We start from the raw sequence: 12,835 nt of genomic DNA on the forward strand, positions 1-12,835 counted from the left end.
CATTAATCACAGAATTATTTTTAGGGTCATTATACACGTGCACAAGCAAATAGTCCCAGACCAGCAATGAATTCCCAAACTGCAGCACCAAAACAGAATTCTCATCAGCACCAGCAACAGAGGAATACTCGGCCAAATAAGAGGAAAGGCTCTGATAGCAGCATGCCTGATGAAGAGAAGATGAAAGAAGATAGATATGATTATATAGGTCGAGGAGGTAAAAGCAGTTACTGGAAAGGGAGGGAGAGCTTCTTAAAACCATATTAAACTGAAACTGTAATAGACATGTTTTTATCTTTTACAGAAAACCCCAAAAGCAAAACTAAACACTTCCTTAGTAAAAGAAGAAAACCCGAAGAGGATGAAAAAAAAATAAATATGAAGAGACTGAGGACAGACAATATCTCAGATTACTCTGAGAGCAGTGACTCAGAAATTTCGAATAAAAGATTAACAGATTCGTCCTCAGAGCAAAATTCAGAAAATGAGTTAAAAAGCAAGAACACTTCAAATATAAATGGAGAAGAAGGAAAATCCCAAACTATTGAGGAGGTAGAACAGACACTAACGGATAGGCAGTCTCCATGGGATGAAATACAGGAGGATAAAAACCATGAAGAGGCAGAAAGACTAAAGTCATCCGTCTTAGATCAGCAAGAAAAATCTTCACTCCATGCAGTAGAGCAGCCAACACCTTATGAGCAGAATGCCAAGGATCCACATGTTCAGGAGAGCAATGCTGAAAAACATCACACAGCAGAATTTAAGAATGAGCAGTTCCTACCCAGGCCTCCTACTCCAAAATGTGCTGTTGATGCTATTAATAAAAACAGCTCTGAAAAGGAGAACCAGGATGATGCTGCAAGTACCTTTGGTGTGCAGACAGTTCAGAAAATAGAATCTCACAGCAGCGATTTAAAACAACAGTTTGCAAATGCAAATTTCCTTGAAGCAAGAAAACAGGAAGCTGATCAAAATTGGGTTAACAGTGTTGTTAAAACGGATTTGATACAACCTGGGGTTGTAAAAACATTATCAGTAAACGAACACTTAAATCCTGAAAAAGAAAAAGCGCAATATGGGTCGTTTATGTCTTCATTAAATGTAGCTTCTCTAGCAGAAGAGAGTAAACTGCATAAACAAAATCCAGTCCCTGATTCTGTGAAGTCAAAACCTAGTGCTTCAGTTGATCATCCTAAAACAAAGTCACCTGATGTTAAGCCTAAATTCACCCAGTCTTCTGATACTGTGAAGTCTAAGGTTAGTTCCCAAAACAGCCATGCTACTGGATTAACAAGGTCAGCCAATAAAACTGATGATTTGCCTAGGTCTAGTTTTCATCCAGTTCCAGCTAGAGTTAGTGCTCTAGAAGCTACTAAAAGTCCTCTTATCATTGACAAGAACGAACATTTCACAGTGTACAGGGACCCCACTCTGATTGGACAAGAAACAGGAACTAATCACATTTCACCTTATTTACATCAGCATAATTATCCTCTGCATTCTTCATCCCACCGAACCTGTTTAAATCCAAATGCTCATCATCCTGCATTAACTGGTTCATCCCATCTGCTAGCTGGGTCTTCAGCTCAGGCTCCCTTGTCCGCTATTAACACTCACCCCCTTAGTACTGCATCTCACCATTCTGTTCATCACCCTCATCTACTTCCTGCAGTGTTACCTGGAGTGCCTGCTGCCTCCTTGCTGGGTGGCCATCCACGACTAGAGACTGCTCACGCTAGCAGCTTAAGCCATTTGGCATTAGCACACCAGCAGCAGCAACAGATGTTACAACACCAGTCTCCACATCTTCTTGGACAAGCTCATCCTTCTGCTTCCTATAATCAGCTAGGGCTTTATCCAATTATTTGGCAGTATCCAAATGGAACACATGCTTACTCAGGACTTGGTCTGCCCTCCTCCAAATGGGTCCACCCAGAAACTCCAGTTAACGCAGAGGCTTCCTTGAGAAGGGTAAGTTGAGCTCATTTCTTAATGACATAATTTGCTGGGGCTGATGTCTCCTTACAGTGGTTTTCTAGGTACAGGTTCTGTAGTAGGTGTCACGCTGCATGCATGGTGATGGTGGGTTTTTTAAGTGGGCAGAGAACTAGGAATGGAAATCCACTAGTAACTACTGTCTTGCAGTAGACATGAGACGTGAGTAGCGAGTTCTTCCAGAGATTAATTTCCTGAGTGTTTCAAAGAAAGACAAAATATTTGGTTTTAGTTTATGATCAGGCGAGGTCAGCCAGCTGGTTTGAGACCTCAAGTCCACAGGGTAAATATTTGCTATGTCAAACTATGAAAGTCATTGTGTAAGTTAAATACTAGGAGGGGTAGAACAGTCATCTTCATAGTGAAGTTTTGTGTATGCTTACTAAATAATGGAGAAGGGCTGAGATGGAAAAAGTACTAAATACAGTAGGAAGTTCTGAAGAGCAGTACTAGCATTCATAAATCTTTCTTGCACTCTTATACCCATTTATCTTGTCTTTATACTTACCTGTGTACCTTCTCTTAGCATATTTTTTTCTCCTCTTTTGTTCTTGTTGACACCTATCCCTACCTTCCCATCTGCTTTCTACTCTTCTATATTCAAGTCAGGGTGATTCCTCTGTGTGCTGGGTATAACCACTCAAGTCTCAGAAGAAATGGTTTGTTTTTTTCAGCCTAGTGCCCAGTGTGGCAGCAGAGTGGTGTTCGGCAGGCAGACATGGCCTTTACAGAAAAACATTCCTAGCTCCTGGAGGCTTGGGATATGGCATCATCATTGCAGGCACCTTAGAGAAACAGTATAAGATGAAGCATCTGTAGTGCAGACAGAAACTTTGGAGGGCTTTATTGCATGCTTCAACCAAACCTCCACTGAGCATGTGCATACTGATCTTCAGAGGCTTACAACTTGGCCTAATTTGGGTAGATTCTCAGAGGACCACAAAAGGCATGTCGCTGACAGTTGTCCTTCTGCCAGATTGTAAGCCTTTGTGTCAAAGCCTGAAGTTCCTGAATGGTTATAAAGATTTTTTTTTCTTTTTCATCATGGGGAAAGCTATTCTTCCCCAGCCTCATTCTTTAGAAAAGCCAAACCATTGTAGCTGAGTCTTTCACAGTCAGTTTGAGTTGGCCTTGTAATGTGAAGTCAGTTTGATCTAAAATGTGATAAACTCACATGAAGCAGAGAAGAAAAGCCTAAGAGAAAACTATAGGTGGATTTATCTTTTCATGTTGCTGCCTGCTCTACCCCATGCTGAAGCCCATTTTGAAGAAGTTAGGATAGACTGTTTTCACTTTGGCTGCCTGAAGTATGCAGCCCTGCATACCGAAGCACGTAGCTTTTTAATTATGTTGATATGTGGCAGTTGTCTTGTGGTGGCTTGTCTTCTGGCTCTCGCACTGAAGGCCTTTTTTAAATATGTCTTAGAATCCCATAATGGGCGTTTCCAAAGTTGGTTTGCATGGATGCCACAACTGCAGAAAGGAATATGTGCTTCAGCTGCAAGAGCAGTAGCAGCTATGAGGGCTGAGTCATGTCTGTGTGCTGAAGGAAGCGTGCCCCCAAGCCCACCTTTTCCTTGCATCCACAGGTGGCTGTGGCAGCTCCAGTCTTTGGGCTGGGCCATAGGTGGTTGCAGGTGGGGTCACAAGCCGTTCGGGCAATGCTTGGAGCTCAAGCAGCTGTTCCCCAGCTCCTCTAGGGAGAAGGTGATGGGCCTTTTTTGCATAATACTTTGATACAGCTTACAGGCTATTTGTGGGAACTCGCCACAGCGTGGGAACTCCTAGCCTAGGAAACGTGCACTAAAACTGCCAGTGCATACCCAGGTGGTTGCTTTGAATATTCAGAAGTATAGAAATCAGAATTTCAAAATTGTAGCGCCTCCATATCTATTCTGTGGTGTGTGCGTGTGTCATGAGAGCTCTTGGCTCCCATTCTGCTGCAGCAGCTCTCAACTGGGAGTCGTCAAGACTGGTGGGGAGAGGGACGGACTTGTGGGGAGCAGAGGAGGGGAAGAAGTTGTGGGCAGTGCCAGGAGTTAGGGGTGGAAAAGCGCTTTGTGGTGCATGAGAGCTCCACTCACTCTTGTCGCAGCCCGTTCTTGGCTTGTCCCTAGCACTTGAGCACCACTCCAGCAGGGTAGGGACCCTGCCTCTCCACTCCTCCATGCATGTTTCTTGTGAGCAGATCTCAAGAGGGGAGAGGGAAAGAGGGGAGATAGAGAAAGCTGCTGTTATCTTTCCTGCAGAGTTGTTACACAAGTTTCTGAGCAGATAGAGAAATAGAAACCTACCCAAGTTGTCAATTGCAAAACAGTTTCATAAATGAAAACTGTCATAGTGTGTGTAAAGGAGGAGGTCAGTATTGCCCACCTTTTGAGTATTTAGGTACACAGCAGAAAATAGCGTACTGTGTGTTTGCAGTGCTGCGAAGTATGGCAGGCATATACATTTATGGTTTTAATAGTGTGCTGCTACTGAGATTATGCCAAATAAAAATGCCTGGCAGAGTAAAGCAGATTAATTAAGATTATTATACTTAAATCATTTGTTTGGGGGGAGAAGAGGAATCATCCAGGGGAGAGATAGTTCTGTCCCGTATCATTGAGATTTCTTATAAAGCTGGAGATGAAATTCTTTTCCAGAAATACTACTAAACCATGTCTCTCTTTTGAAAGAAGTACTTCTTGCAATTCACTGAAGAGCTAATGGTCTGTTTGCTAGTAACTGAAGTCAAGTACCATCTGACTACCACTGGTTTCCTGATTTTGATGGGCTTAAGGTGCCATTTGAGAATTAACTGTGCTGAAAACTGAAACGGTTCTAAGAATACTTCTGAAATGTGTTAACTATTTTCTGTTTCACAAGTCCAGCAGAAGTATAGTCAGATGTTCCAGTTGATCAAAAAGTGACTTAAGATGTTAAATTTTATTTATTGTGTATGATTTGATGCTGAAATACATTACTTCCCTGTGATCATTGGTAGGACTCAGTACAGTAACTCTTGTGGTCCCACGATTATTTTGAAATCTGATTCTAGTTTTTTTGTTTGGTTGGTGTTAACAGAGTTCTCCCAGCCCATGGTTACACCAGCCCACCCCAGTGACCTCAGCTGACAGCCTTGGTTTACTGAGTCACATTCCTGTGCGACCGTCCAGTGCAGATCCCCTTCGGCCTCTCAAACTGGCAGCGCATTCCAGCCCACCATTGTCCAAGAGTATTGTAGAGCATCACAAAGAGTAAGTTTGCTATTCAGTTCTGCGTGAGAGGGTACGTTTCAGCAGCTGATGTTGTCTTCTAGCTGCCCCTTAGTTTATTTGTGGATGACTTTGATAGCTTCTCAGTGTGCTGCAAAGTAGACTGCCCTGTTGACTTGGAATGGTACTTGAGTTCATGAGTCATCTGAAGACTTGAAAATTGTACCTAGTATAAGGAAAAGTTTGTTTTGTGTTAATAGATAACTTTGTTCAGAGCATGGGAAGAAAAGGTCTTCGTTTAGCACGTTGCACTGCATTCAGACTAACCTGTGTCTGCTTAACCTTTTTAAAACAGAGAACTGGAGAGGAAAGCATTTATTGAACCATTACGTTCTGTTACAACTGCACCAGTAAAAACAGAGGTAGAGCAAAGCAGAACGCAGACAGCAAAGGAGAGCCATGTGCACAGGCATTTTGCAGATCCAGTGTTGAACCAGCTGCCAAGGCTGCCGCAAGAGACTGGGGAGCGACTGAGCAAATACAAAGAAGAACACAGAAGGATACTACAAGAAAGTATTGAAGTTGCTCCTTTTACAGCTAAAATAAAAGCACTTGAGGGAGAGAGAGAGAACTACTCCAGGGTAACATCCTTATCTTCAAGTCCCAAAAGCCATTCAGTAAAATATGACAAAGATGCTGAACGCTCTGTGTCAGAGCTGTATAAAATGAAGCATTCGGTTCCACAGAGTTTGCCACAGAGTAATTATTTCACCACCTTGTCTAATAGTGTTGTAAATGAACCGCCAAGATCCTACCCATCAAAGGAAGCTTCAAGTGCATATGTTGATAAGCAAAGTAATTGTCCTTCAAAAGCAGCTAGTCCCCAGACCCTCCCCTCTTACATTTCTTCTCTTTCAAAACCCCCACCTTTAATTAAGCACCAACCAGAAACTGAAGGCTCTGCGAGCAAGATACCCGAGCAGCTTTCACAGTCAGTGCAGTCTCACTCTATAAATTCTTTTAGGAGTGACAGCAGGAGCCCTACTCAGTTGTCAGTCTCTTCTTCAAATACACTCCGGAGTATGCCTGCCTTGCATAGAGCCCCTGTGTTTCACCCACCTGTGCATCAGAGCCTAGAGAAGAAGGAAAGCAGCTATAGCAGTCTTTCACCCCCAACCCTGACGCCTGTTCAACCCGTTAATGCTGGTGGTAGCAAAATACAGGAGTTGCAGAAACCACCAACTTTAGTACCTGAGCCTAAGGAAGCTCAGACTGTTTACAAGGGTGCTCCTGACCAGAATTTATCAGAAATATGGAAGTCAAATAATGCCCCAAAGAATGAAAAAGTGGATTGGCATGTTGAAAGAATGAGTGGAAAGTCACAGTCCGCTACAGCATCTGTTATTGTGCGTCCTCCTTCTAGCACGAAATATGAGAGCGTACCAGTAATGCAGTCTGCTTCCAAAGATCGAGTTAGTGAGAGATCTTCAGCTGTGACAAATCAAGCAGATTGCCTGAAAACAGCGGAAGCCAGGGAGACTGGAAGAATAATTCTGCCAAATATGAACTCAGACAGTGCTCGCACACAGTATGAAAAGAAATTTCCAGCTGTCTCGCAAGGCAGCATTCCTCATGCTGTTGCCCCTACCACAACTATGATCTGCAGTACCAAAATGGATGTTACCACATCAGCAGCAACAACTACCAGCGTGTCCAGCTGGGGTAGCTCAGAAGTGACTTACTCCTTATCGAACACAGTTTTGGCCTGTGCACCTCTGGAGTGTACTGCCTCGAGAACAGCAAGTCAGGTGATGGCACAGACCCAGGAATGCAAGGTCAGCACTCCACCTCTGGTTACACCCGCTGCTGGCAAGACAGGCAGCACTGCTCAACCCAGCTCAGGATTCTCCACCTCCAGTGACTTTGTTCATTTGAAAAAGCACAAGGCAGCGTTGGCTGCAGCTCAGTTTAAAAGTAGTAACACCAGTGAGACTGAGTCCAACTCTGTGAAAAATCAGACATTTTCAACCTCTCTCTCCCTAGACAGTGCTATCGTCTGTAATACAATAAACAAAGCGAACTCTGTAGGCAGTGGGCAGACTTCCCAGACGAGTCAGCCAAACTACCACACTAAACTGAAAAAGGCTTGGCTAACAAGGCATTCTGAGGAAGATAAAAACACTAATAAAAAAGAGAATTCAGGGAACAGTGTTTCAGAAATTATTAAGCCATGTACTGTCAATTTAATAGCTTCTACATCAAATGATTTGCAAAATAACATAGATAGCAAAATCTTGGCAGATAAGTTTGCTAAAGAAGATAAGCACCCTAGGAGAAAAGCAAAACGAACTTACGAGTCTGGCTCTGAAAGCGGAGACTCTGATGAAAGTGAGAGCAAGTCAGAGCAAAGGACTAAACGGCAGCCCAAGCCAACTTACAAAAAGAAACAAAATGATTTGCAGAAAAAAAAAGGTGATACAGAGGAAGAAGTAAAACCAAATGGTGTTCTTAGCAGGAGCGCCAAAGAAAAAAGCAAGCTGAAGTTACAGAGCGGCAGTAATAGCAGTGAGTATATTCTGATTTGGAAGAGACATGCTAATGTGAAGTCTAACAGTTTTTGTCATACATTATAGCTGGGAAAAGAGTTAAAAACCATGCTTGTATGAATGAGTAAGTCCAGATTTATCTGTCTCGAGGCCATTTGAAATATCCTGGTTTAAGAAATTCAGCATTTTGTATATATGTGTTAACAAACTGGTTCTTGGCCTACACTTAAGTGGTAAACTGGTTTATGCTGTCCATCAGAATTGAACAGACTGGTGCATATAGTTGTGCCACTACCATTGAGATACATACATATGTGGTGGTTTGTTGAGGGTTTTTTAAGATCTAATGCATTTATTTTTGGAGCACTACTGGAGGGAAAAATTCTCTATTGTTGAACTTTAGTACATCTTTTGGTCAGGAAGCCAGAGGCAGTTCCTTGAGAGCCTGATACCACTCTGTTATGATTTGGTTAATTTAATGAAAGATTTGAGGGAGAGTCATTTCACACTTTTAACTAGTATGTGTCTTGCATCGTGTTAACATCCCTTGTGTTTAAGGAATAAATAAATTTAGGGAAATACATTCAATTTAAATGTAATACTGTAGCATGTAGCAGATTGTAACAAGATTTGTCTGAAAAGCGAATCTGGTCTGCCAGCATGAGAGATTTTATTTTAAGAACTTAAATTATTTTTTTATCCCAATTTATTCTTCTCTGAGGACGACTCTCTTGCCTTTGTTCTCTTGAGAATGTCTGCCATTAAGTTACTTTGCACAAGGATTTTGAAGTGCAGGTAGTAAGAAAAGAAAAGGAGTACTGCTTCCTGTAATTGCATTCTCTGGCTTTTGGCTGACTCGTGTATAGTAACTTTTCTGGTATTTGAGAGTGCTTGATCCCTGAGTTGTACTGGGTGCTGGAAGTGTTGCAGTCTGTCTGAGATAGTCTGGCTTGGGTCCAGTGGTAGTACTATTACTTTTCCTCCTCCCAGCTGAAGGGAAGATCAAGGAGAACAAGGCTATAAGGTCTTCTTCAGTTTCAGTTCTAGGAGTAAACTAAATACATACATGTTAACATGTTAGGTCTTTGCCCTTTGCGTTGTTGCAAAAGATTTTTTTTTTTTTTTGTGGTTTTATTGTAGAAGGATTGCTTAACTTAGTTCAGGGAAGGCAATAACTTCTTGTTTTGGCTAGCAGTTCCTGACTATAGAAGTGATATATGATAAAAAGTTACGGAACTATTTCATGAAATTTAGGTTGGGAAATGGGTGGGAATGTTGCGAGTGTATCCTGCACATTAACTGTTGTTTGGTTCGTGGCAGCAGTATGCATATGCTTACCATCCTTTTGAGATCTTAACAGACAGGGTCTTTCTGTCTCTCCTACTTGACCCATTAAATATTTGAATGTAGATACTCCTGTCAGTTTATCTTGGGGGAGATTTGCTGTAATTTTTGAGAGCTGGTCAGAGATTTTCTTACTAAAAAGACTTTCCACAAAGATTTGTACAAAACAGTCAACCTTGGGAGCTTTCAGGAAAGAATCAGTCCTCACTGCATGGCTGCCTGGGCTCCCTATAGGTGGCTGAAGATAACTGTGCTTCAGGATCTGGAGCTTGATGGTGGTTTCACAATGTGGGTGGTATCTGGATACTGCCAGGGTTGAGAACTGCTTTGTCCTGATGCTGTTTCAGAAAGCCCTGGGAGCCTGTGTGTTAGCCAGAGTGCTCAGAGCTCCAGGCTGCAAGGCTCCCTCCTGCAAAGTAAGGCGTTTTACAGTCTTGCGAGCCCTGGGAATCTTCCAAGTTCTTGCCCACAGAGCTGGAAGTCTAGCAGCTTCCAGATAACACCCAGTGTCTCTGGTTCCAAGGCAGAAAACTTGGTTTTGGACTAGCAAACCCGCACTTCGGCATTTTTTTTTCTCAAGTTTTAATCCAGGTACAGTGACACTCCTTGGATGAGTTTGAAGTGCATTTTGTAGGCCATGAACTGAGGCATAGGCAGACTTTCATTTTGCAAAGTTTGCACAAGTCATCTCTGGTAAAATACAGATCTGGACCCAGGTACCAAGTCCAAAGTTAACACCGTGACGTTTCTATCATTCTACGTCAGATCCCTGCTTACAGGACATGAACTTTCAAGAGCAGTGGTAAATGAAATGACAGATACTTTGTCTATCTGCAGATAAAACGGTACCACTTTTAAAAGTCATTAAAATGAAAATCTGATTAAAAAACAACAGGGTGCAGTTTCAAAGTGTGTATGTGAAAACTGCACATATTACTCAGTAGATTTGCTGCTTGTGTTTACTCAGTGTCAGATCTGCGGACTTTCGTATTGAAAATGGAATTGTACTGCTTAGCCTTGCAAAGCTAACAAACTTGACAGTAAATGGATTATTTTCTTCCTTATGCTGGATACTTTAAGTTCAGATGAGGTACATGTTAATAGAGTGTTCATTTGTAATCATACCTGTAACCCTCAGCAAAAATAAATTTTGAAGAAGTGGGATTTTTTTTTAAGCTTCCATTCATTAAGTTTTTGCCTTTTTTGCATACATTTTCACTTGAAGCAGAATTCAGACCTTTCTTGTCTTGGGGTGTTGTATTTCTTCATTTATTTTGTAAGAAGGAAATTCTGAATATGGTTTTAGTGGAGTATGTGGTGAACAATATGCTAATAATACAAGAGAAAATAAGAGTGTCCTGGGTATTTCTGGCAGCTCATCAGGTAGTTAAACGTGCTCCTGCCTGTCTAATTGGTAGCTGTGCTTTTAAACTTTGGCACTGACAAACAGACAAATGGAAGTAATAATGGAATATGTTATGCAGGTAACAAATATACTTTCAGAAATGTTGAATACTGCCTGATCTGGCTGGGTTCTGCAAATAAGGGCTGCCAGTGTCTCACGTGAAACTCTCCTTACATTTGCAGCTGGTATACCTCGCTCAGTGTTAAAAGACTGGCGCAAAGTAAAGAAGCTGAAGCAAACAGGAGAGTCCTTTTTGCAGGATGATTCTTGCTCTGAAATAGGACCAAATTTGCAAAAGTGCAGAGAATGTAGGTTAATAAGAAGTAAGAAAGGAGAAGAACCATCTCACTCACCAGTATTTTGTAGATTTTACTACTTTCGTCGGTAAGTACTGCTATTTTCCTGATAATGTGGTGTTTTAACTGTTAAAAATAATACTAGCAAAAGACTTGCATGCTCGAAAGCTTGTCTGATTTTTCTGGCTCAGTCAGTCTGTCTGATAAAAGACTGTCTAATTTAACAGTATTTACATCTGTATTTCTTCTTTTGTGGATTGACTTCATTGCAATTTAAAGCTTTATAGCAAAGACATCAGAACATCTGCCCAGTGTACCTTAGGCAAGCAGAAAATACAGCACATCATCATTACACAGGTGTCTGACATTTGAAGTGGGATTTTCAAAAGGCATGCTTCAGTTATTCTGGACAAGTTGTACAACCCACTGAGTTGCACTTACCTGTAATTGTTCTGATGCCAGTATATGGTGGGAGTGCTGCTTAGGGTTTTCTGGGAGTTTTCTGAGGACAGAGGAGTTGTGACCTCCTTTTTTCAACATTAACGGCTGATCAAGGGAAACTTGCAAGTTCGGGAAGAAGATTTCCCAGGATGCAGCATCACATCCATGGTGCGTGCAGCACAGCTATCAAGACAGAACAAAACAGGTTTAATTTGCATGTGGGCTGTGTTACCACTATATATCCATCTGATTTTGGACAAGCAGTTGTTCCCAAGACTGGGGTTAATATTTTATAGTGAAGCTTTAGTTACAAAACTTGGTATGGTAGTCCAGGAATCATTTCAAGGTTAGACTTGGGATACCTTCTGTGTAAGAATATTTGCTTCCTAATGTGGCAGTATTGGAGTTTTGTGGTTTTCAACCCTGTGTGAAGGAGAGAACGTGAGTGATGAAAGTTTTGCCAATGTTTTAAAACACAGTTACGGAATTTAAAAATTTGAATGGTTTGAATCTATTGTGGTAAATTTTATAGCAGTTTAATTATTTCCATTGTAATTAGACAACAGGACTTGAATTGTAAACAAAAATTGCACAGCAGTTAGAAGTTGTACCAGAAAAATTCTAATTTCTTCTTGTTCATTAAATATATAAGTATCATTTTTTGTACTTAGTTCTGAATTCAGGACTATTTGACTGTCATGGCTGTGAAATTCCTTGACTATTACCATAATTGCATACGAATAATGAAATATCCTGTATTATGCAAGATGGAATAATTGTCAATGCTTAAAAATAGGCTAAATATAGACAGGGTTAGTGGAATGGTACCAGGTAGGATAAAGGAAAGCCTTCAGTTATTTTAAAGATCAGGAACTAGTGGATGCAAAAAACATCATTAGTGATTTGTTCTGCTTCGGAAGGCTTAAGGTATTGAACTCCTGTTTTCTGAGCATGAGAGCGGTAGGACAAAAGAGCTGTTAAATATGAATCAGACAGAGTGATTGCTGTCACAGACACTCCAAAAATTAAAGTTTGGGAATAGATAGAACCAAAATTTGGCAAAACAAAAAAGAGAAGAGAGAGAGAGAAATAAGATAATTTTCCTGTCTGCAATTTTAAAGCAGTAGTAAATGTTAGAGAATTATAAGCAAACTGAATGCAAGATGTGCCTAGGAAGTTAGTTCTATTTTTCATGCTGTCTTAATTTTAAAACCATTTTTGGCAATAGGATTTATTTTTAAATTAAAAAATACGACAGGATGTTAAAAAGGTAAACTTAGTTATTGTAAGACATAAGCAGTAAGGTAAATTAGCAAGTAAACTGTAAGTCACAGAATGTAATGACACATGCAGTTGAACTACCTGTTTTCATTTTTAGGTTATCTTTTAGTAAGAATGGAGTGGTTAGGATAGATGGTTTCTCCTCTCCTGATCAATATGATGATGAAGCACTGAGTTTATGGACACATGAAAACTATGAAGATGATGAACTGGACCTAGAAACTTCTAAGTACATTCTAGATATCATAGGTGATAAATTTTGTCAGTTAGTAACATCTGAGAAAACAGCCATGTCCTGGGTAAAAAAAGATGGTAAGTCAGTCTCAA

The 12,835-nt window shown here is 40.9% G+C and overlaps 1 protein-coding gene across 3 annotated transcripts in view; it reads left to right on the forward strand.

The window, feature by feature from the left end:
* JMJD1C (jumonji domain containing 1C) overlaps positions 1-12,835 on the forward strand; it is a 165,791-nt gene that overhangs the window by 132,374 nt on the left and 20,582 nt on the right. The window contains exons 5-11 of one of the 3 annotated variants that reach the window (XM_061374028.1): positions 25-217; positions 284-1,260; positions 1,876-1,974; positions 5,065-5,237; positions 5,551-7,760; positions 10,673-10,874; positions 12,606-12,820. In XM_061374028.1, coding sequence (XP_061230012.1) covers positions 25-217; positions 284-1,260; positions 1,876-1,974; positions 5,065-5,237; positions 5,551-7,760; positions 10,673-10,874; positions 12,606-12,820 — 4,069 coding nt within the window. Of the gene's footprint in view, positions 1-24; positions 218-283; positions 1,975-5,064; positions 5,238-5,550; positions 7,761-10,672; positions 10,875-12,605; positions 12,821-12,835 lie in introns of all 3 variants that reach the window. The other 2 variants (XM_061374026.1, XM_061374027.1) reach the window with 2 other exon arrangements.

This window comes from Neopsephotus bourkii, unplaced genomic scaffold (genome assembly GCF_033783945.1).
Source record: "Neopsephotus bourkii isolate Nb327-2 ecotype Australia unplaced genomic scaffold, CSIRO-AGI_Nbou_v1 NB_1634, whole genome shotgun sequence".
NCBI classification, from domain to species: domain Eukaryota; kingdom Metazoa; phylum Chordata; class Aves; order Psittaciformes; family Psittacidae; genus Neopsephotus; species Neopsephotus bourkii.